A 25608-nucleotide genomic window follows, 5' to 3' on the forward strand; every position below is an offset into this window, starting at 1 on the left:
CAATAAGAATGACAAAGGTACTAGCAGCTGGAGGAGAACACTGTCTTAAGTGCTGGTAATACTGATGAAGCTGGCCACCAAGAAGACTGCACAAGTCATCAGAAGATAGCTGGGAAAAGGACCACCCTTCCTGCCTTGTGCCCAGTGAACATCTTAGCCTTCTCATGTTCCCCGTCACCCCACTTACAGCCCATTCAGGTCTAATGTAGCAGAGGGAATATGTGGAGAAGTCAGAAACAGATACAGAAATCTTGCAAATGAAAACAAAATTTATTCATTCTGGTAAGTGGAGTTCATAGCTTTGAAAAAGAACAGTATGGCACACAAATTTTTGTGTACACATTACTACCCCTGGCCCACCCGAGTCATTCAGTCAGATGAATATCACTTCCTATGGAGTGAGTGCAACTTGCAAGTCAATCACAGGCACGTTTGTGTGGATGGGTTGCTTTCCTGAGTCAGGATCTCCAGGTCGTGATGAACCAAACACTGCCAACGGTGCCACTCCCAATGTCGCTGCTTCTGAGAGCTGGTGCTTTTGAAGTGCGACCAGCTGAAAGAAAGAAGCAACCACACAAAATATAGTGGAGACTGAAAGAGGCGTAGGCAAAAAATGCACAGGGACAATTACCTGACTGTTGGGCTTTACATTCAGTTTCAGAAATCTGTTATCTTCACAATGACTTGCTGAGTGGTGCTGGCAAGTTATTAAACTTTCTATGCAACTCAGTTTTTCAGTCTATAAAATAAGTTAATAAAAGCAATTTGATATAGAAGAGTGTTCCATATAATCAGGTGTCCTTGAAATCATTCACTTTATTGAAGAGATCAAATAGATTAGCTCCTTATTGACAGCTTCAGATGCTACCATTGAAAGAATCTATTAAGGACAATCAAATGCCAAAGGCATTCATGAAACTGGTTTAGTGTTAGTTGGCATTTGAGGAAACCTCTTCTTTTCCTCTGTGGCTCATGCCCTCAAATTACAAAAAAAAAAAAAAAAGTCAGCCCTAGCCAGGTAGCTCAGTTAGTTGGAGAGTCATCCTAGTTTGCCAGGGTTATGGGTTTGATCCCCAGTCAGGGTACATACAAGAATCAACCAATGAATGCATGCATAAGTAAGTGGAACAACAAACTGATGTCTTCACCTCCCTCTTTCTCTCTCTATCTCAAAGCCAATAAATAAAAAAATAAATAAAGAAAGAAAAGTATCAAGGATTCCAAGCCTTTTGATAAGCAAGTAATCTAATTCCCTTTCCCACACTAAGCCAAAAACAGTCACAAAGGTGGATGGATCCACTATAACTAAGAACTGACTCAAGAATTGAAGCTCATAAAAAAGAAAAGCTAAAATGCTGCCCCATGAGCAATTCAATTCAATCTTGAACCATATACTTCCTCCACTCAAACCACTTTGGGCTCAGTGTGTAAGCATCTGCAAATACAAGAAAAGAAGAAAGATTTTTAATAAGAGAAAGGAGGAACAAGCCCTAGAGGAAAGGATGGAAAAAAGAATGACGAGTAATGTGTAGAACACAAACATGCACTCTCACTTTTCCCCACCACCGTATCAATAGCCTCAAACCGCCACATTCATAAGGACAAAAAACTACCCCCACTATTTCTTATGAACATTCCCCTCAACCAAATCACCATCTTCTCTCTCCCACATTGCTTTGAATGAAGTATCATGCAGACACAGTAGATGGGTCATAAATGCTATCTGACTATAAATCCAATTTGAATGCAGTGATTACTCCTGGAAAAAAGTATCACCCTTCCATACTTTAGTTTTATATAATTTGGCAGAAGAACAGACTGAGAGAAGTATAGCTCTTGGAACACACAGGAGTATAGCAATTTACATGTGTATTTGTATCTATTCATGCACAAAATTATTTTTTCAGTCTTTTTCCAAACTTGTTTCTTATTTCTGTACAAATAATTTCATAGAGTGAAATTCCATTTGCACATAGATTTGTATAACTGCTGTAAGTTCTAGCACCTTTATTAGATTGCATGTTTCTTAAAGCAAAGACTTGTATTTAACCCCAATTCCCAATAAATACTGATTGATGGAGAGATACATATTTAGAGCCAGCCTATTAAAGTACATAGTTCATCTCTTGCCATTGCTAATTTTATACTCATGTTTTTAGTTTTTTGTTTGTTTGCTTTTGTTAATATGAACCATCTGTGCCTCTCTTATCCTGTGTTTTTAAATAAGTTGCCTAATTATAGAGTTTTAAGTTCTTATATTTTAGCCTGAAGCCTGCTGTTGATCACTTTTGTCCAAATTGAATGCCTGCCCTTTGAAAGGTCGTTTGTGAAGTTTAAACCTATTGGTTTGTGTTATTACAGCAAATCTCACTCCAGAATGTGTGGTGTGGTACAATAACCACCTGTCCACTGCTGTGTGAAATGAATAACAAAGTCAAAAGCCACTATTATCTCTTAGTTGTGAAGACCAACTTTTAAACACGCACACATTTGCCACTTCACATTTTTCAAGCAGCTAACAAGAACTACTCCAAAGAAAGTTGACAAAGTCAGCCCCTTTTAGGCAACATTTTGAAAGGTAGTATTGTTACATAGGAAGTATCATAAGACAATAATAAATTTCACTAATACACTCAATAAATAATTTCTCTAGTCATAATTTTTCTTGGCCTCATAGAGTCAACACTAAATGATCCTTTATTCTTACTTGGTAGAACATAGTGCCATATTATTCAGTGGAAAGAGAATGTATTTTTTTTCCTAAAGCTATTTGGAGACAGTCTAAATTTTAAGCATATTACCAAAAATGTGGATATGAGTACAAAATAAAAATAGATTTTAGAAGAAAAATTCAGAGCTTTCGACAATGAAATTAGGAATTAGTTACATCAAATATGTACTACACTTTATTCTAGGATTATAGAAGCCAGAGTTAAAGGGCTAGTGTGGCAGGGAAAGGAGAGTACTATGTTCTTCAACTCCCACTTAATCATTTAAGAGACACAGACCATCACTTTTCCTTGATAACTGCAAAATTCAAAGGGATCCCAAAAATAAATACTGGAATTGCCTTTTGGTATTCACAGCCATGAAATAATGGAATCAAGTGCTTTAGCCTAGAAAAATTAAGAAAGGAGTAACATATCTCTCGAAATTATTTACTGGTCCAATCAAGTCTCCAGTTTTGGAACTAGTAGTAAGATTAATGCTGGCAATGTTAGAAATAACCAGCAACTAGCATATTGGTCCAAATATTGTAAGTGCACTAAATATATAATTCAGAATCCTGAAAGATAACCATCTCAAGATGATACATATTTCAATCACTATAGCTATTTTAGTATATACTGTAAAAAGTGCAATGAAATAAATAATTTTACTCTTTTGTTTATAATGCTTGAAATATTACAAAAATAAAAAAATACATTGTTTTGCTTAAATTCATTATCTTGGAAGGTTTAAAATGCATACGGTAGTCCAAATATTAACAGAGCATTAGTTTAGGAGTTATCTTTAAACTAGTTTACAAGATGTATTGGCAAATATGTTTTTCCATTTAGTAGGTTGTCTTTTCATTTTGATCATTTCATTTGCTGTGGAAAAACTTTTCAGTTTGATGTAGTCACATTTGTTTATTTTTCTTTTGTTCCCTTGCCTAAGGAGATATATCAGAACATACTCAGCAATACCTCTGATAAGGGATTAATATCCAAAATTTATAAAAAACTTATAAAACTCAACACCCGCCAAAATAATCCAATTAAAAATGAGCAAAAAACACAAATAGACATTTGTCCAAAGAGAACATACAGATGGCCAATAGATGTAGGAAAAGATACTCAACATCACTAATCATCAGAGAAATGCCAATTAAAACTACAATGAGATATCACCTCACATCTGCAGAATGGCCATCATCAATAAATCAACAACAACTAATGCTGGTGAGGATGTGGAGAAAGGGTAACCCTTCTGCACTGTTTGTGGGGATGCAGGCTGGTGCAGCCACTATGGAAAGCACTACAGTATTACCTCAAAAAATTAAAAATGGAATTGTTTTATGACTCAGAGATTTCATATCTGAGAATTTATCTGAAGAAAACCAAAACGTTAATTCAAAAAAATATATGAACCCTTATGTTCATTGCAGTTTATTTACAGTTGTGAAGGTATGGAAGCAGCCCAAGTGTCCATCAGTAGATGAGTGGATAAAACAGCTATGGGACATTTATACAATAGAATACTACTCAACCATAAAAAAGAAGAAAGTTTTGCCCTTTATGACAACATGGATGGACCTGGAGAACAATACACTAAATGAAATAAGCCAGTCAGAGAAAGACAAATACCATATGATTTCACTCACATGTGGAATCTAATGAACAAACTGAACTGGTAAGCAAAATAGAGACAGACTCATAAATAGAGAGCAGGCTGATAGCTCTGGGTGATGGGGTGGCAGTTGAGGGTATTGAAGGATAAAACAAAAAAGAGAAAGAACTCATGGACATGGACAGCAGTGCAGTGATTGCAGGGGGAAGGGAGCGGGTGGGGGAGGAAGAGGATATAGTGGGGATAAATGGTAATGGAAAATTGAACTATAAAAAATACCCGTGCTATCGCCCACAAGAGTTGGGAAGGGTGCTCCATTGCTGGTGAGGCACTGTATTCCCCCATCCATGGATTGTTTCCCCTTAATTAAAGAACCTCAAACTTGTTTTAAAGAAACTAATTTACAAGAACACAAGCCTTATTTTTCACTAAATGCATGGTATTCCATGCTCATCTTTCTCATTTTTGTTAAAAAGCCATAATAGCTACAGTATGAATTTGGAAGCCAGAAAAATCTGGATTTGAAACCTTAGTCCATACATTGCTGAACCAGGGCACTGTTCACAATCTTTATACACAGCTGCTGCTTAAGAAATCTTATTTGTCTATAAACAACCTCTCCACCATTACATAAAATGCAGTAGCAGAAATGCTTCCAAGTTTAATTCTGGAGATTATCTTACTGATATTGCTAGTGATAAAAGAAGTTTTATTTTTAACACCGCTATCAAAGAAATTCTATTTTATTTTGTAATTTTCTTGGTTCCTCCCTACTTCGGTTTTAGTTTCCTCCAATTACATACACATAATCTCCATTCTTTTGCTATAACACAATTACTAAGGAGGGGGATGTGGAAAGAAAGGTAAACATATATGGTAAACAAGAGATATGGTAAACAAGTTTACCTTATCTCTTAGTATCAACAAATACATATGGGTACTCCTAAAAAAAATCCAGCTGCAAGTAAACCAAATATGGTTAGCAAATCAACATATTTTGAAGTTGTAATATTTGATGTTACCTAAAAACTGACCTTTTAGCTTTGTATTAGTATTATTAATTGACTCCCACAAACAGTTTAATCATAACCTTTACCTTCAAAGACCTAGGAAAAGTGAAGCAAATATGTATATAAGGAATATCTCTGTAACCTTTACTTGGTTTTACATAGTGCTTTTCTATCCTGAAACATCAAAAAAAAGGCCTCATCAATATATCCTGCTTTACTCAGCAAAAACGTACCACTCCCATTCTTAAACTGTCTCATTTAAAAAAATAGTTTTGCCACCAGGATGTTTGCAGATAAAAGACCACTCTGTGAACAACATTAAATAATGTTAACAGCATTTAATAATGGTGTCAGTCAAGTGGTTCTCATGGACACTCTTTATTTTAGAGGAAAAGAAAGCATTTGCATCACCCAGGATAATTCTGATGGTGTTTATAGTAACTTAAATATTTAAAACATAAATCCAGATATAAACTCCTTACCTAAATATAAAATAAAAACATATGAATTATATAATTAAAGATGTAAAGGCAATAAATTAAAATTAATACTAATTTGATGTAATATCTGATTATACATTGTTTACTAGACCCAATATAATTATATTACTCGCTTCTAGAACATGGTTTCTCTTAAGTTCGGTATAACTAAACAACTGCTTTGTATGAAGCTTTTACTTTTTCTACTACTTTATTAAATGCCTATTAGCCACACACAGGACATGGTTGCTATGCAACTGCACAGGGGAATTCGGACGGGAGGGACCTGGGTTAGGCTGGAGATATCAAGTGAACACAATTTTGTGATATTTTGTGAGACCATGGAAGGAATGACAGTAGAGAAGAAGAGGTCCCATAACTAAAGATAGAGTGACAATAAAAAAATAATCCAAGCAACCAAGAGAAAAATATGCCTTTGTGTGTCTAGGTCCCTCTACTTTCATCATTTGTTTATGGGTTTACCTGTCTCTTTCCTTCATATTAGTGGCTTGTAAACTATTGGAAGAAGGAACTAGAGTGTACGGCATTGTCTCACAAGAAAAGGATAAAATTTTAACATATTTCAACCTCAAAATAAACAAATTTGGGACAGTGCTCCCTTAAAAATTCGATTTCACATAAATGGTCTTTAAACACCAAGAATGTAAAGTTAAGGGCATCAAAGTCTCACAATAAATATTCTTCTCAAGCAGATGAGAAATCCATATCTGATGAAGATTTGGTTATTTCCATACATTGTAAACATTGAGGCTCGGTGCTGGCATCATTTCAATTTCATTCTCCTTCCTGAGGAATTAGGTCATGTTTGTCAGTCACTGAATTCTCTGTACACATTCAATATGGAACTTCTGTCCTATTCAACAGGTATTCGTTCAGTTCTCACAGAAGATTGACATTTAGAATTTGGCATAATTAGCCACAGCCTGAAAAGAGATACAAACACATCAAAAGGAAAACTCAGAATGTTTGTGGGGTGTACTTGGAGAACCTATCGCCTTGAGAAGGCCTATGTCACCTTTTGATAAATGATATCATGCTGGTATGATAGTGTTGCTGCTATCCTTTATCACTACAGTGAATAACATCACCACATCTATTTCATTATATTCATACAGGTTTAATGAGGTTTCTCTTTAGGCAGTTACAAATGGCTGTGACAGTCCCACCTATGATGGCAATTTATATAAATATTTTGCCAATTTTGGTTCACTCTAAAAATCCATATTTGGGAACAAGTAAAAGAATGATATACCTGTTGATTACAGAACATATGGAGCTTATTACACCTCAAAATATTATTCAGATTGGAACTCCAGAAAAGTTTAAGTTTTAGGTAACTTCACGGACGGACCCCATTGCGAGTTATTTAAAAGGCAATATTCCTGATCTAGAAAATAATGTTAAAAAGTCAGTATCATCAGCTCTTCCCAAAATGTAATTCGTGGACTGTTCCATAAACCAAAAATCAATATATCTTAAAGTTGAAAAGAATGTTCCTGATTTTCATTCTCAACTTTCGTATTTTACTTACGGGAAAAAAAATACCTTTTAAAACTTAAATAATTTTCCCAGTGTCAAATAAATGGTTGTGGAGCCTGCATAAAAATTCTTGTGTATTCATCTGATTGGAATTTAAAATCTCAACAGACTGTGCTGCTAATTCAGCGAGTATGTTTCAGAACAAAGTGAAAACAGAAAATCAGCATATACGAGATGGTTACAGAGTAGCTGGAAGCTCGTCCCACTTGTTTCCAGGTCCGGACCAGTCTTGCAGCTAAACCACAGAGCAAGCAACTCGAAAGTCCAATGGAAAGTGAGTGAGTGTAAACATGGACAAGAGTGTGGAACAATGTGAGTGAGTGAGCAAGAGCCTGCCTGCCTACCAGGCACTGGGAAGAGGGCAGCCCAGGCTCTCCCAGTGGAGCAAAGGCTGCCACTACAGCCCGACCCACCACTTCTGGCTGCACAGAATCAGGGTGGCTGTACAGCAGCTCAGGAGCCGCGAGGCCCAGGAGCTGAGAGAGATGGCCAGTGAAGGGCTGGCTGCAGAGAGCGCCACGCAAGCAGGCCCATCCAAGGCAGAGAACAAACAACTGGAGGGAGCAGCAAGTGCACCCCACCACTGCCCCGTGTATGGCTGTGGGATTCTTCCCCAGCACCATCCAGGGGAGATCCAGAGAGAAACTCGATCTAACACTGTCGGAGGTCCTGACAGGCCGCAGCTGACCCTGGCTGAGAGATACTTAGTGATTTCTGGGGAGGGTTCAGAACAGACCCCTTCAGGCTCAATGCTGCAGCATGGCACCAGGGTGGTCACACAGTAACTTATTTAAAAGAGGAATTGAGGCAAGACCCACAAATCAGCAGGGACCTGGTACTCCCCTGGGCATAATCACACGTGTGGTAGGTATCCCTGCAAACAAAGAACTAAGAAGGATAGAATCATGTTGAATGGACTGTGGGACACAACCCAGCATGGCTGTCAAGCAGGGGAACATACGGAGTAGAGAATATGGGCTGAGCCTCCAGAGAGAGACAGAGCAGGAAGTTGGGGACTGAATGGCCAGGAGATGAAAACCTCAGATTTCCGGCAGCCAGGCAGGTCTTCTAACAGACAGGCAAGCCCAACCCCCTCCCCTACAGGATTATAGGCTCTACAGATCAGTGAGGCCAGGCTCAGGAGCCCCCTGCTGGGCACATTTCTGCAGGAGAAAGAAGAAAAAGCTCTGAAAAGACTCTATAAGCTACACTGTTCCTCTGAGTCAGAGTGGAAAGATTAGAGACAAGTGCAACAAGGGGGATTCAGCCTCGCCAAGCCTCACCAAGCCTCACCAAGCCTCAGCACACTGACAGAGCTGCTGTCTGCATCAAGCAAGAAAGAGCTGCTCCTCTTACACAGATTGGCCCTTCACAGGAAACAGCTAATTCACCAGAAACCATACATAATTGAAAAGAATGTGGGACAGACCAAGATGTGTGGCAAGGGATTGGGGAAATATTCCCATCATCTTCCTGGAAGACTGAACAGTGCCCCAGAGTGGGGCACAGGGTTCTCAACCTCCCAATGCCACCAGAGGCCCCCTCTGGAGGCAGGTGGAGAAAGTACTGGCCATGCTCTCAGGTCATTAAATGAATCGTTCCTGGACCCTGGGCTGACAGAAAGCCAGCAGGGCAGAACAGCCAGGACCAGCCAAATCTGAAGCAGACAGCCACACATTATGGATTGCTTACTGTCTCAATCAGGCTGCCTAGGGCCAGACTAGGACACCACCTGACATTGCCAGGGGTGGATCCAGCAAGAGAGAACAGTAGTAAACACTGAATTCCACTAAGATTAATCCCAGCACAGTGTTCATGATTTGCATTATTTCCTTTCATATATAGCTTTCTAATATTCACTGTTTCCTTCAAATTTGTGCCATTATTTCACTAGTTTTTAATAATACTTTAGTTTATTTCAAATCTCATATTTTGCTCCTCCCTTCACTTACTCCATTTTACCATCTTCCTACCTATTCTTATTATTGTTTTAAATTATATTTTTCTCTGGCTACAACCTGTTTCTATTCCACACTCTTATTATTTCTCTCCACTCCAGCCTCTCAAAACCATTTATTTTATCATTAGTCATTTCATACTCTTTTTTCCATTCTTAAAATACCCTTATTTTCTCTCCACCTTTATCAACCTTTGCTCATTGGTTCTGGGTATGTTAGTTGTTGCATTTCTTCAATTTTATTTCTAGATCATCACTTTTTTTATATTTCAAATATCAAATTTCAGTGCCCCTCTCTCCTACTGCATTTTGCCTTCTGCCTGCCCTCTCTTTTTTTCATTATAAATTTTATTTTTCCCAGTCTGAGCATGGTTTTCATTCTTTACTCTTAGTACTCCTTCTCCCTCTATCCTTTCAAGATCACTTTTCTCTCCTCTAGACATCTCATAAGCTTGTCTTTCTTTTTTCCTTCTTTCCCATTTCAACTATATTAATCTTTGCTCATTTGTGGTTGATACTGCTCTAGTAGATCTTTTTCTCCAGTTTGGTTCCTATTTTATCCAGTGCATTTTTCTAGTTTTTGTTTAAGCCCAATACTATACTCTTACTTTTTCTTACTCAGTTCTGCCTTCTTCCCTCCCTTTTTATTTATGAAGTAAATTTTCTTTTCTTTCTTTCTTCACCTTGTTTCTATTCCCTACTCTTATTATTTCTCCTCCCTCAACCCTCTCAAAGTCATTTTTCTTTTAGTCAGTCATCTCATATTCATTTTTCCTTTCTTAGAATACTCTAAACCCTTCACACCTTTCTTAGAATTTGCTCATTTTCTGTTGATACTATGGTTTTGGGTGGGGGTTATTTTTGCAGTTATGGCTTTGGTTCCTGGGGTGTTTGGTTTTGTCCTGGCAGCAACTGTACAACAGCATATAGGACATGGTAGGTTGTGTGACTCTCAGACAGCAAGAGGGAAAGACCCAGCAAAAAAACAACCAAACACAATTACAGCCAGACAGCCCACATAAACAGCATAAAGTACATCCCAAGGGCATCCGGCTTTGGAGATCAAGGAGACTACACCACTGAGTCCCAAAGTTCTCCTATCGAAAAAGGTCACACCATGAAGACAGGGAATCAAAGCAGATCAATCTAATATGTGGAAACAAACAAGAAGAGTCGCCTAAGATAGGTAGTCAAAAGAAACAACCCCCAATCAAAAGGAAAGGTGGAACCCCCAGAAAGAGTACTAAATGAAATTGAGGCAATCAAACTGTCAAACACTGAGTTCAAAATAATGGGTAGCTCAAGGAGCTCAGTGAGAACTATAAAGGACTCAATGGAAGCTAAACAGAACTTACTGAGTAATACACCAGCATGAAAAAGGACATAGAAAGAATCAATAACAGCTGAGAAGAAATGAAAAATACAATATCTGAAATGAAGAATACATTGGAAGGGATTGAAAGCAGGATAGATGAAGAGGAGAATCAAATCAGTGAGCTGGAGGACAAGGTAGAAAAAAACTCCCAGAGAATAAAATGAAAAAATATTCAAAAAGAATAAAGGGGGTTTAGGGGAGCTGCAGGGCAACATGAAATAATAATATTCATATCATACGGATACCGCATGGAAAAGAAGAGGAGCAAGGGATAGAAAATCTGTTTGAAAAAGTAGTGACAGAAAACTTCCCTAACTTGATGAGGGGAAATCATCATGCAAGTTGAGGAAGCACATAAGGTTCCAATCAAAATGAACCCAAAGATGCCCGCTCCAAGACACATCATAATTAAAATGCCAAAATTTAAAGACAAAGAGAGAATCTTAAAAGCAGTAAGGGAGTAACAGGAAGTAACGTACAAGGGAGGTCCAATAAGGCTAGCAGCTAACTTCTCAATGGAAACACTCCAAGCCAGAAAAGAATGGCAAGAAATATTCCACCTAATGAAAAACAAAGTCCTGAAACCAAGACTACTATACCCAGCAAGGCTCTCAATTAAAATGGAAGGTCAAATAAGGAGCTTCTCAGACAAAAGAAGCCTCAAAGAATATGTACACCTCCTCCAAACCAGCTCTGCAACATATGTTAAAGGGTTTACTTTAAGAAAAGAAAGAAAAACAGTGAGGGAGAGACAAACACAGGTACAAAGGAAGTAAAATGGCAATGAATAAGGACTTATCAATAATCACCTTAAATATAAATGGATTAAATGCTCCGATCAAAAGATATAGGGTAGCTGAATGGATAAGAAATGGCTTACATATCTTCTGTCTACAAGAGATTTACCTAAGTCTGTGGATCTATACAGACTGAAAGCAAAGGGATGGAAAAAAAAAAAACATTCCAAGCAAATGTACATAAAAAAAAACTGTAGCCATACTTTTATTAGACAAAATAGATTTCAAAACAAAAGCCCTAAAAAGAGATGAAAGAGGACACATAATACATAATACTTAAGTGAGTAACCCAACAAGAAGATATAACCCTTGTAAACATGAATGCATCCAATATAAAAACACTCGAATACATAAGAAAAATCTTGGAGGACTTCAAGAAAGATATCAGTAGGAACACACACTCATTGTACAGGATTTTAACAACCCACTGTCAATAATGAATAGATCTTACAAACAAAGAATCAACAAGGATATTGTGTCACTGAACAACACTCTAGATCAAATAACTTAGCTGATATACACAGGAACTTTTGCCCCCAAGAAGCAAAATACACATTCCTTTCAAAAGCACATGGAATATTTTCAAAGAAATATCACATGGTAGGATGAAAAAAAGCCCTCAATAAATTCAAGAAAATTGAAATCATTATAAGCATCTTCTTGGATCACAATGGCTTGAAACTAGAAACTAATCCTAAAGAAAAAAACTCAAAAACATTCAAATCATGAAGAATGAATAAAATAATGAGATCAAGGAATAAATCAAAAAGTTTTGAAAACAAATGAAAATGAACACACAACAACCTTGAATGTAAGGGACACAATGAAGACAATCCTGAGAAGAAAATTCACAGCAATATAGGCCTACCTAAAAAAGATATGAACGTTTCAAATAAACAACCTAACCCTACATCTACAAGAACTGGAGGAACAACAATAAACAAAGCCCAGAACAAGTAGAAAGAAGGAAATAACTAAGATCAGAGCAGAATTAAATGGCATGGCTACTAAAAAACAATTCAAATAATCAATAAATGCAGGAGTTAGTTCTTTGAAAGGATAAACAAAATTTGACAAGCCTTTACTCAAACTCAAGAAAAAAAAAAAAGAAAAACTAACCAAGTAAATAAAATCAGAAGTGAAGAGAAGTTATAACCGACACCACAGATATACAAAGATTTTAAGAAATTACTATGAACAAATATATGCCAAGAAACTGAACAACCTGGGTGAAATGGGCAAATTTCTAGAAACATACAAGCTTCCAAAACTGAATTAAGAAGAGGCAGCCTGGATAGACCAATGACAGCTAGTGAAATTGAAGCAGTAATAAAAAAATCTCCTGGCACATAAAAGCTCTGGTTAGAATGGCTTCACAGGTGAACTATAGCAAATATTTAAAGAAGAACTAACTCCTGTCTTTCTCACACTATGCCAAAAACAAACTTAAGAAGAGGGAAGACTCTCAAACTGTTTACCAGGCTAGTATTATCCTAATTCCAAAACCAGGTAAAGACAACAGTAAAGAAAACTACAGGCCAATATCTCTGAAGATCATAGATGCTAAAGTCCTCAAGAAAATATTGGCAATTTGGATCCAAAAATACGTTAAAAAGATGTATTGAGATGAAGTGGGATTTATCCCAGGGATGCAAAGATGATACAATATTTGCAAATCAATAGACATAATACATTACATAAACAATATGAAAGACAAAAATCACATGATCATATCAATAGATGCCAAAACATGTCATAAAGTACAACAACCATTTATGATAAAAACACTCAGCAAAATGGGAATAGATAGAGCATACCTCAACATGATAAGGGTATATATGAGGAAACTATACCCAACATCTTACTCAGTGGCCAAAAACTAAAAGCTTTTCTTTTAGGATCAGGAACAAAAGTAGGGTGTCTGCTTTCACCACTTTTATTCAACATAGTATTGGAAATTCTAGCTAGCCACAGTGATCACACAGGAAAAAAAAATAAACAGCATTCGAACTGAAAAGGAGGAAGTAAAACTGTCATTATTTGCAGATGACATGATATTGTACAAAGAAAACCCTATAATCTTGACCAAAAAACTACTCAACCCAATAAATTTATTTGTCCAAATATCAGGATACAAAGTCAATATTCAGAAATTGAAGGTGTTTTTGTATACCAACAGTAAAATACCAGAATCAGAAACTAGGGGGAAAAATCCCATTTACTACAGCAACAAGTAAAATAAGTACCTAGGAATAAACTTAACCAAGGAGGTGAAAGACCTGTATTCAGGTCTACATAACACTAAAGAAAGAAATTAAGGAAGATACAAATAAATGGAAGCATATACTGTGTTCATGGATTTGAAGAATTAGCATCATTAAAATGTCCATACTACCCAAAGCAATCTATAAATTCAATGTAATCCTTATTAAACACTAATGGCATATTTGGCAAATCTAGAACAAATATTTCAAAAATATCTATGGAACCAAAAATGACCCTGAATAGTTGCAGCTTACTTGAGAAAGAAGAACAAAGTAGGAGAGATTACAATACCTGATATCAAACTGTATTACAGGGCCACTGTAATAAAAATAACCTGGTACTAGCAAGAACAGACATGTGGATTAATGGAAGAGAATAAAGAGCCCAGAAATAAATTTATGTCTCTATGGTAAATTAACATTTGACAAAGGGGACAGGAGCATGAAACTTAGTAAAAATAGCTTCTTCAGTAAGTGGTGTTGGGGAGATCTGGACAGGTGCATGCAAAGAAATGAAACTAGACCACCAATTTATACTGTGCACTGGAATAAAGTCAAAATAGGTAAAAGACTTAATGACATCATAAAAGTCCTAGGGGAAATCATAGGCAGTAGAATTTCAGATATCACACCCAGCAGTATTTTTGCTGATATATCTCCTAGGACAAGGGAGATAAAGGAAAAAATAAACAAATTGGGGTTACATCAAATTAAAAAGCTTCTGAACAGCTAAAGAAAACATCATCAAAATGTAAACAGATCCAACTATATAGGAAAGCATTTTTGCCAATGATACCTCAGATAAGGGTTTAATAATCAAATATGTAAAGAACTCATATAACTCAACACCAGAAACACAAACAACCTCAGTAAAAATGACCAAAGGACCTGAATAGAAACTTCTCAAAGGAGGACATACAGAGGGTTTAGAGACACATGAAAGGATGTTCACTATCACTAGCCATGAGAGATGCAAATTAAAACTACAATGAGATACCACCTCACAATGATGAGATGGACATCATTAACAAATGAACAAACAGGAAGTGCTGGGAAGAATGTGGAAAAGGGGAACTCTAGTGCACTGTTGGTGAGAATGGAGACTGGTGCAGCCACTGTGGAAAACTGTATGGAATGTCCTCAAAAAACTAAAGATGAATCTGCCTTTTGACCAAGAAAATCTGATATTATACACTAAGATGCTGAATCACCAATTCAATAGAACCTATGCACCCTAATGTTCATAGCATCATTATTTACAATAGCCAATGCTGGGAACAGCCTAAGTACCCACCAGTAAATGACTGGATCAAAAAACTGTGGTACATTTACACAATGGAATGCTATGCAGCAGAAAGAGGGAAGGAACTCCTACTTTCTGTAGCAGCATAGATGGCACTGGAGAATATTGTGCTAAGTGGAAAAAGCCAAGTGGCAAAAAAACAAATACCATATGATCTCACCTATAAGGGGAACCAAATACACAAATTAACAAACAAGCAAATTAGAACCAGAGGCATGGAAACAAGGAACAGACTGACAATTGCTAGAGGGTAGGGCCAAGGGGGATAAGGGTGGAAAGAAGCAGAAGGGACTAGTGAAGGAACATGTATGAATGACCCACTGACATGACAACAGGGTGAGGACTGACTGTGGGAGTGGGGTTAGGGCTGGGCAGAGGAGAGCAAATGGGAAAAAATTGGGACAACTGTAATAGAACAATAAATATTTACTAAAAAATAAATCACATAAATTTTCTATGGAGGAAACTGTATCATGACAAACAGATATCAATTTAAGTGACAATAAAAATACTGTGTTCTACATTCTTTCTGCTCTTTAATCTTTATATCGTAATTGCTTTATCATGCCTTAAATTAAAACAAATAGAAAAATAATCATTCTCCTGTATTTAGGTGATATGGTCTTATTATCACTATCCAAGAATGACCTTAAGAGATCATTAGTCCTGTTACCTATACACAAGGAATAAGAGATAAAATATTGGTTACGATAACATAAACTCAAATGAGAAGTCATTATTTTTGGCAGAAATTCACCACTTTTTATATTTGAAACTGCAAACTAGAAGCTTACAGGTAAACTCTGGCCTTTAACCTTGATTGTTTGACCAATTAATGTTTTATTGTTTATAAATTGAAATCATTATAAACATTAAGAATGCAAAATTTTAAAGAAAAATCCAGATTTTCAGATTCTCTCAAAAATTTTAAAAACTTGACAGTACCAGGATTGCATTTTTCAATGGTAGCAATTCATAGGACTTGAGTAGTCATCCCTTTAAGCAGATTATAGCCTCTTTAGGCACTGCACAATCTCTTCAGGGTGGGTCGGTAAACCAGAGATCCAGGAAGAATGGATGCTGTAGTTGAAGTCCAAAAACTGTCTTCTGGAAGAACTTCTTCTAGCTAGGTTGAGGTAGGTTTTTTTATTCTACTCAGGCCTTAAATTGATTGGATAAGGCCTACCCACATTAGGGAGGGCAATATGTTTTACTCAAAGTCCATAGATTAAAATTATAATCTCAACAAAAAACAGCTTTGTAAAAAAAACCCACAATGATTTTTGAACACATATCTGGCACCATCACTCAGCCAAATTGACACATAAAATTAACCACATGCTACATAAAACTTCAAAAGAGGTTTTCCTAAAGTCTCTCAAAGAAATAGCATCTGGCCTACGTGTGCCTCATACCCTTCACAAAGTGGACCCAGGTCTGCCACTAGCAGCAGCCAGCCTTAGGTCACAGCTTGGCCTTACCAAGGCACCACCCCATCCAGCACAACTAACAGCCATTTGCAAATAACTTTGTAGCTTATGCCAGGTGGCCCCAGGCAGAACATAGGTGGCAGCTGACCTTAGCCTGCACCTCCCAGGAGGTCTCAGAGCCATAGAAATCAGTAGATAGCTGCAAACCATGTCAAAATACCAGCACCCAACCACATCCACAAGTGACACACTCAAGGGGCAAACTCAGAGGGCACCAGAGCCCCACCGAAGTAAGCCCTGCTCAGTGGAGTGGACCCCTGCACAGCTAATCCTCCATGGTTGTCAGAAGTCAGTGGTTGATCATCACAGCCAGTCATCACAGTGATTGGCCTATAGGTAAGTACCTCCCATTGAAATGCCAACAGCAATCAAGGCTCAACTACACCAGAAAGGTGTTTAAAGCCCACAAAAAGCTGCACCTAGAATGCTTAGTTTCAGTAATTGGGGAGGCTGTGTCACTAGACCCTACAGAACACCTGCTACATAAGGCCATTCTACCAAGTTTGTAGGACATAGCAGATCTAATACATAGAAACAAACATGATATGGCTGCCAAAATGAAGAGATAAAGAAACATATCCTAAATTAAAGAACAGAAAAAAACTCCAGGAAAAGAATTAAACAAGATGGAGATAAGCAATAAGCTAGATGCATAGGTAGAAACACTGGTTATAAAGATGTTCAATGAACTTAGGGGAAAAGTACATGAACTTAGTGAGAATTTCAACAGAAATAGGAAACATAAAAGCAGAAGTAGAAACCATAAAAGTAACCAGTCAGAAATAAAGAATAAATTAACTGAGACGAAAAATATGTCACAGAGAATCAACAGTGAAGCAGATGAAGCAGAGAATCAAATCAGAGGTTGGGAAGGTAAGGAAACAGAACACCCAATCAGAACAGCAAAAAGAAAACAGAATTCCAAAACATGAGGATAGTGTAAGGAGCTCTGGGACAACTTTAAGCATATTAACATTCATATCATGAAGAAGCTGCAAGAAGAGAGACAGCAAGAAATTGGAGAAAAAAAGAAAAGAAAATACATTTTAAAAATAATGACAGCAAACTTCCCTAACTTGGTGAAGGAAATAGACAAGTCTAGGAAGCACAGAGAATCCCAAACAAGATTAACCCAAAAAGGTCCACACCAAGACACATCATAATTAAAATGTCAAAGGTTAAAAACAAAGAATCTTAAAAGCAGCAAGAGAAAAGCAGTTAGTTACCTACAAGGGAGCTCCCATAAGATTGTTGGCTGATTTCTCAACAGAGGCCGGAAGGGAGTGGAAAGAAATACTGAAGGTGTTGAAAAGCAAGGGCCTAAAATGAAGAATACTCTACCAAGCAAAGTTATCATTTAGCATCAAAGGACAGATAAAGAACTTCCCAGACAAACAAAAGCTAAAGGAGTTCATCACCACCAAACCAGTTTTCTATGACATGTTAAAGGGAAGAAGAAAAAAAGATAAAAAATATAAACAAGAAAATGGCAATAAATACAAATCTATCAACAATCGAATCTAAAACAAAATGAATGAGCAGAACAGAAACAAACTCATAGATACAGAGAACATTTTGACAGCTGCTAGATGGGGAGAAAGTTTGAGGGGATGATTGGTGGTGAAAAAGGTGAAGGGATTAAGAAGTACAAATTGGTTGTTACAGAACAGTCAGGGGGATGTGTAGTACAGCATGGGGAATATAATCAATAATATTATAATAACTGCATGGTGTCAGATGGGTGTGAGGTTCATTGGGATGATCACTTAGTAAGTTATGTAATGTCTAATCACTGGAGTGTACACCTGAAACTAATATAATAATTTATGTCTACTATAATTGAAAAATAAAAAATATTTTAAAACGTCAACAATTAAGGAAGTAAATGTAGAGATGGAGGAATGGCATGAGAAAGACATAGGTTATTTATTCTGAAAAATGTCAGTTGGTCATGTTGTTTGAACTCAAAGGTTCAAGAAGAATAATCACATTGAAAAAATGCTGCCTTCTTAAATAAAGTTGAGATTAATAAAAATTGGCACTGAAATGAATCTCCTGATGTGTAGATAATTTGGGTCATATGCCCAATTAGGAAGCCAAAGGTGACTTCAGAATAACTCTTCAAATCTCCTTGTATTATACAGAGACTGATTCATTGCCCGTTTCATAAATGTATTCTTACCCAATGAAAATTAATGACTTAACACATTTTGACTTCTAAAAAAATCACCAAGAAACTTAGACTCAGCCTTACACCCAATCATACCCACTCTAATAGCTGTCTTCTCCTATTAATAGCTTTTAAGAGACAGGATGACATAGTAGTTAAAAGTACCAATTCTGAAATCAAATTGCTCATAATCAGATTGCAGTTAGCACTTCAGAAATGTGTGAATTTAGGGAAGTTATTTAACCTCTCTGTTCTAATTTGTCATGAAAACAAAAAGGTTTCTATTAATGAAATATAAAATAACATGTATATGCTTAAAACAGACCCTGACACATAATAAACATGTATGTTTTTGTTTCATTATCTCCCTTATAAAATTCTTTGTAGCATTTTTACTGAGTAAATTGTGCCATGCTATTTTTTAAGGTGGCCACAAAATATTTTTAGGAAACAATAGTGATTGTCCTTAGAGATTGGATATTTATTTTTCTTTGGATTTAGAGAGAAGAGAATTGTCTCAAGACAGAAAAGGAAGAAGACATAGGGAAGTGAAGAAACTGTCTTTAGACAGTTTGTAGAGGGAGAAGTTTGTAAGATGCAGGCAATGTGATGTGAGAGAAGAGAAACTAAAGATTTCACCTTATATTTATGCATGTTATCTACTGCCACACAACAATATTACCACAAACTTAGTGCCTTCAACAAGACACACTTCTTATCTCAGTGGGTCAGGAGCCCAGCAACAATCTGGCAAGATCCTATGTTTCAGAGTTTCACATAGGTGTCAGCCAGGGCTGCAGTCTTGTCTTAGGTTTGAATAGGAAATGATCTGCTCATGTGATTGTTGGTAGCATTCAATTCCTTATGCTGCCACAGTCAGGGCCTTTGTTCCCTGCTGGCTCTTTTGTAGAGACTACCTTCTCCTTGTCATTGGCTTTCTTTGTATGGCAGCTCCCAATGTGGCTTTGCAATTGCTTCTTCAAAGCCAGCAAGAAAAAGAATTTCAGAGTTCTTGCAATACGGGTGGTAGGACCTTATGTAATGGCATCACCCACAAATAACCACACATGTGCTGTCACCTTTTTCATATTCTATTAGTTAGCATTCATGAATCCTGACCATACTCAAAAAAAAAAGGGTTTACACAAGGCCATCAATACCTGGGGGCAGGAATCTTGGGGGCCACCATAAAGGCTGCCTGCCTCATAATACTAATATTGTCTCTTCCGTTCAACAATTTGAACCACATATGAATTACATTACTCTCTCTCTTTTTCTCTCTGGCCACCAGGGTGCCCAAAGATAATTTTTTTACTGAGTTTTAGAAACTATATAAAGCTAAATAGTTTATGTTTTGCAGTGTAAATATCCCCCTCGGATTGTCCTTCTCTATAAAGAGATGTTACTGTTGTCATTAATTTACATATCATTTATCCATTTACTTTTTAATATGTTCCTACATTTCCTGCAAATCTTCTGTAAAATGAGACATGGAATCAATAATTATTCCATGAGGACATCGGTTTTTTTGGTTTTTTAATAATTTTATTTAGTTATTTTTCAAGTACAGTTTTTTGTCTATTTCTCCCATCCCAGCCCCCCCGCCCTGTGCTCCCACCTCCCTCCCATTTCCACCCCCCTTAGTTCTCGTCCCTGTGTCCTTCCTATTTGTTCCTCCAAATCCCTCTCCCTTTTTCCCCCTTATATTCCCTTCCCTCTTCCCTCTGGTCACTGTCCCCTTTTCCATGAGGACATTGTTAAAAAGAGTAGCAAAGCCCTGAAAAGTCCTGAAGTCGTGATGCTGCATCAGCTTTTCTGGTTTTCCATTAGTACTGCAGATGTCCCATAGGTGAAAACACGTTCCACCCTTCACCTTGACACCATCACCAATCTCCCTAATTATAGCATAAGTCATGCAATTCAGTTACTATACTTAGTACAGCTTTCACTTAATCAACAGAAATGTCCTTTCCCTTTGACTTGTGCAAGGTCTCTCCAGAACCTATGCTAAGATAAACAGTGCAAGGAATATGATCACATTGTGCGTTAGAATTCATAGGAACAGTGTTCCAGCTCACAGTGTGCCTTCTATAAATATGCGCATGATTCAAAGCAGTGGGGGGAAATGACACTGTTTTAGAAATTCATTACTTAGAACCGACTTTCACAATATAGGAAACGTTTTAGAAAACTATTCCTTAAGCTTGGTCAATATTAGCACACAATTTTTTAAAGCATTTTTGTGTTAACATTATCAAGTACATTTTTATCTCACGTTTTTCATGTATTTTATTCAAGTCATAGGACTAAAACACCATAAGAACAATTAACATCTTTGAAGTCACGTACAACTTTTATGTCAGCTCCTTTTAACAGTTTTGGTTTCCCAGAGAATTAATAATTTTATACTATGAGAAAATGAGAAAAAAATTAAAGTATGCTTTCATCCTATATTTTTCTAACCTAAAGAAAACCACTAAGTGCACTGATTTTTTTCCTGGTGGTAACTTTGCTCACTCACAGAATAAAATGAGTCCCTTTGAAACACACAAGCAGTAGCTGTGTTTCATAATGGTGATTGTTAGCTTTTCTGAGATTACTCAGATGTACGGGTTGCTCAACTCAGTTTACACAAAGGCAGATTGAAGATGATTTCAATTCTCTCTTGGTAAACTACAATTTCTTACTAGTCAGCCAACCGCCCAGTCCCTATCACCGTATCTCCAGTGTGGCACAAGCACCTTGACTTATAGTAGGATAAGGCTGGTCCAACACTCAGCAATTTGACCTGAATGTTGAGTGTCCCCGTGACTTTGAGAGGCAAGATTTATGTGCATGCTAAATCAAGGTGTCTTTTGAAAAGGAAAACAACACACACAAAAAAAAACCACCATAAAGCTACCTCAGGGGGTCAGTATGGTATGGAGGTAATGGGGGGTCCACCATAAACCCAGACATACCAGCTTCGGAAAGTTAATCTCACTGCCTGCACTTCATGTGGGGCTGTTTGTCAGCAGATTGCTTTCTGTTCATTTTAACTCTCACATTCAGAAAGGAGAATTGGCCAAACCAGTAATATAAATGCATTGTGTGCTCTCCCCTCCCTCTTTATGATTAATTCCACCACTGGTACAAATTTGCATGAATGAATGTCAGTGTGTTTTCTGCCCTGAACAGTTCCTGCTGGCTTCAGTTCAGACCTGCTGACATTTATTACAAATAATAGCTAAATATTCCTGATTTAATAGCTGCAGTGGCCCCACATCTGAAGGTGATGTCTGTAATAAAAGCAGACAAGACGAGCTTATAACAAATACTAATCAGATTGTGTTTGCACACATAATGGATAAGCTTCACAGATACACTCACAAAATGCAATGGTTGTTTTTAAATGCAGCTGCTAGAAGTCACAGTTCAAGAACATATTGGTTGCTTTATTTCTTTTTCATTTCCCTTCTTCCTCTATCTCCTTAAAGTACCAAAGGTCCCTGAGCACAATCAAGATTGAATATTATCCCCTTTTTTATCTGGAAAAATGGGACACCAAACACAGGAGACTGGCTGTGTCCTTTTATTCATCTTTTGTTGCTCCTTCTAAACAAAGGGCATTGTCCCCTGATAAATTCCATTTTCTCCCTCTTATTCAAAGACAGTTTACACACTAGCCACGGTGATTCTCACACAATGCAGGGACTGGCAAAGATACAAAATAACTTTCAAAGTTCTTTCAACCTGTTGACCCAGGTGTCCCTTCTGAAAGATATAAACTAGCTTTCCACACCTCTCACAATTGATAAAGGAGACTATAAAACCTGAGATTACAAAAAGAAGACATGCAGTGCCTACTAAAGGCAGGTTTTAAAGGCCTTTGGAGATAAAGGGGGCTTTTCCCTTTATCCAGCCCCAACTTGCACAAGCCCCCATATGAAAACTGAAGGAGGTCAAGTTAGCATTGTCTTTCCCTTGACATTTAAACACTTAGGAATTTTACTCACTTGGCATTAATTGTGAATAATTTTCTGAGAATAGGCTTTTTTATTTTTGCAGTTTTTTTCTAGAGTGGAAATGTGCAAGATATTGTAACGTGATATGATTGCAGCCATCAATTTTTTTTTAATGTTTCATTGCGATACATTATTTGGTTGACAGTTTCTACAGGGCGTACATTGGCTGTGCTGCACTTGGGAGCAGAAGTTATAGTCACAAATTGTTGTCAGCTCTTCCACAGTGATAGACCCAAAAAATACACGACTTGAAGTTTAAGTGTCATAGACTGAGGTATAAGGTAGGGGTTGAATTTTTTGTTGAGGGCCTGACATTGTGCCCTATTCTACAAACTACCTTGGGGTGTCCCCAGTTTTAGTTTCTCGCTCCTGCCGTCCTCTGATTACCCCGTCAGTCCAGGGGTCAAAAAGGGGAGAACAGGGGTCGCGGGCCCACTGGCGCTTCTTCTCAAACTCGGCACTGCCGGCACTACCACGGGAGCATTCAGCAGTGGTTCCATGTGAGTGAAGATCTTGAAGGAAGATTAAACAAAAGTTTTATGGTTTGATATTCAGAAAGATATTTAAATTGCTCACTTCATCCCATTAGATTGGCACAGTTTTCTCCTTGAATTTTGTTTGTCTATTGCGATTTTCAAAAGAACTAGAGAATAAGGCAAATTGTACCCACATTGGCCAAGAATAGAGAATATCCACATTTTACCCATGAAAACACTGAAGCCATGGTAGCTGGCATAACCTACCAAAAGTCACACAGTGATTTAGGACAGAATTTGTATTATAGTCCCTGTCTTAAGTGCTGAGTCGATGCTTATGCCACTAAACTATTCTCTATTCACCCCTGTCTCACCTGTTCACTTCTGGTTCACGACACCCAAACACATTGTTTCATCTGCCCTGAACTGCAAAGTCTAGTCAATGGGTCCGCTGGATTCTCAGTCTATTACATCCATGTACCACTTTTTATGTGATATGTGGCTGCTTATCACCTGATGGTGTCATTCATTTCTGTGTCCTTTGTCTCTCTGGATGAGAAATCTTGCTTAGATGGAGAAACAAACAATTCATATACATTCCTCCATTGCTAAGTGTAACCTTTTTGTGGCCAGCCTGTAGTAGCTGGGCATTCAAGCACAAAGTTTTCTGTTTTTCTCCCATTTTTGTCACTAACAATATGCTCCTTCCAGAGATCCACTTCATTTGCTTAGTACATTGTGTTCAGATCTCTTTATCTTTCACCATTTGCCTTGACAAATATTCAGCTTTACCTAAATATCCGTTATAGTTCTGGGTACATCTTATATCAATCTGTTTTTGTGACTGTGCCCTTGCTATTCTCTGGGCTGGGGATAACTTTTCCCTATCCCATTTCAGTTCTATCTGGATGGTGCTGCTTCTTTGAGCCTTTTCCTGACTATCGGCCAGAAGATTTCTTTCTGCTCTGATCACCTAATGCCCTTCTTGTCACTTCTATTCTCAGAGCACTTATATCCTGGCCTACCTGTATTACAGTTATATACACTAGGTGCCCTAGAGCATGTCTTTTATAATCCATCCTTATACTACACAGCACACAACACAGGGCCTTACTCTTCATTGAAAAAAGCACTATGTGTGTATGTATGTATGAATGTGTGTGTTTGTGTGTATATATATATAAGGATATGACATATACATATATATATGTCATATATATATATATATATCCTTAGCAAAATAAGGTTTTTTATCATAAAAACAATACACCTTTATAATTTTATGTCAAAACTAAAATGAAACATATACTATTTCAATGTTCCAAGAGCTATATGAAAACTGAATAAAAAACAAAATAAATCTTGTATTCTAGCATATTGTATCTAATAGAAGCTGTGTGCCTGATATCAAAAGGTTAAATGAGGGAAGTAGGCAATCATAAGCAGGCAAGCAATCAAAGGACCGACCCTCCAGGAGGAAGAGGGTGCCTGGAGGAGGGGCTGATGGTGAAAGTCCCAGACCGAGCCCCAAAGGCAAAATCCAGGAGGTGATGCCCGATGTCCAAGGATGGGAGAAGATGGATATCTCATCATAAGTAGAGAAAGCAAATTCATTCTTTGCCTTTTTCTTCTATTTGGGCCCTCAATGGATTGGATGATGCCCACCCACACTGGGAAGAGCCTGGTATGCTTTATTCAGTGCAGTGATTCAAATATTACTAATCTTTCCAAAAAAATACCCTTACAGACACATTCAGAAATAACATTTTACCACTTATCTGGAAAATCCTCAGCCCTGTCAGGTGGATACATAGACTTAACCATCAAAGGAGGTGTGAAATGTATTCGGACATTTCAAATTCTAAATGGACAGGTTCTGAATTCGAGTTGCTGTACTCATATTTACCCAAGAAAAAAACTACTGATTTGAGTCTAAAAGATGAACATGAATTTATTAAGGGGCAACCCACCTTACTATGAGATAATCATCCACGCTTTAAATATTCTCAAACATTAAATCACCTGGGGGTCTCATTAAATTTCAGATTACCCCTCGGTAAGCCAGGAGGAACCTGAACTTTCTTTCTAACCTAGCACCCACAATGCACACTTAAACTGGAGCTCCACATACAGAACAGTCATATTTTAAAATCTCAATGTAATGCTTAAATTAAGTAATGTACACACATACCATATACAAATTATATCATTTGTTATGCTATCTGTAGTAACATATTACTTCAGATGTCAGAATATATGCTGTTACATTCCCTTGCCAACCTATAACAAACACTTTGAAGCACTTGTTTTCCATATTTATCTCTTGCTTCTGTCTGCCTATATTCTTTGTAATAGTTCCCAAATGAGAAATGTTCACTTCACAGATTTTAA

General features: G+C 37.3%; 1 protein-coding gene across 1 annotated transcript in view; it reads right to left on the reverse strand.

Moving 5' to 3' along the window:
• Nucleotides 1-420: 420 nt before the first annotated feature.
• LOC128627146 (uncharacterized) overlaps nt 421-25608 on the reverse strand; it is a 129203-nt gene continuing 104015 nt past the window's right edge. The window contains exon 4 of the mRNA XM_053663662.1: nt 421-553. Coding sequence (XP_053519637.1) covers nt 421-553 — 133 coding nt within the window. The remainder of the gene's footprint in view (nt 554-25608) is intronic.

The sequence above is a fragment of the Artibeus jamaicensis genome, unplaced genomic scaffold (assembly GCF_021234435.1).
Source record: "Artibeus jamaicensis isolate MK-2021 breed Jamaican fruit bat unplaced genomic scaffold, CSHL_Jam_final contig_3243, whole genome shotgun sequence".
NCBI classification, from domain to species: domain Eukaryota; kingdom Metazoa; phylum Chordata; class Mammalia; order Chiroptera; family Phyllostomidae; genus Artibeus; species Artibeus jamaicensis.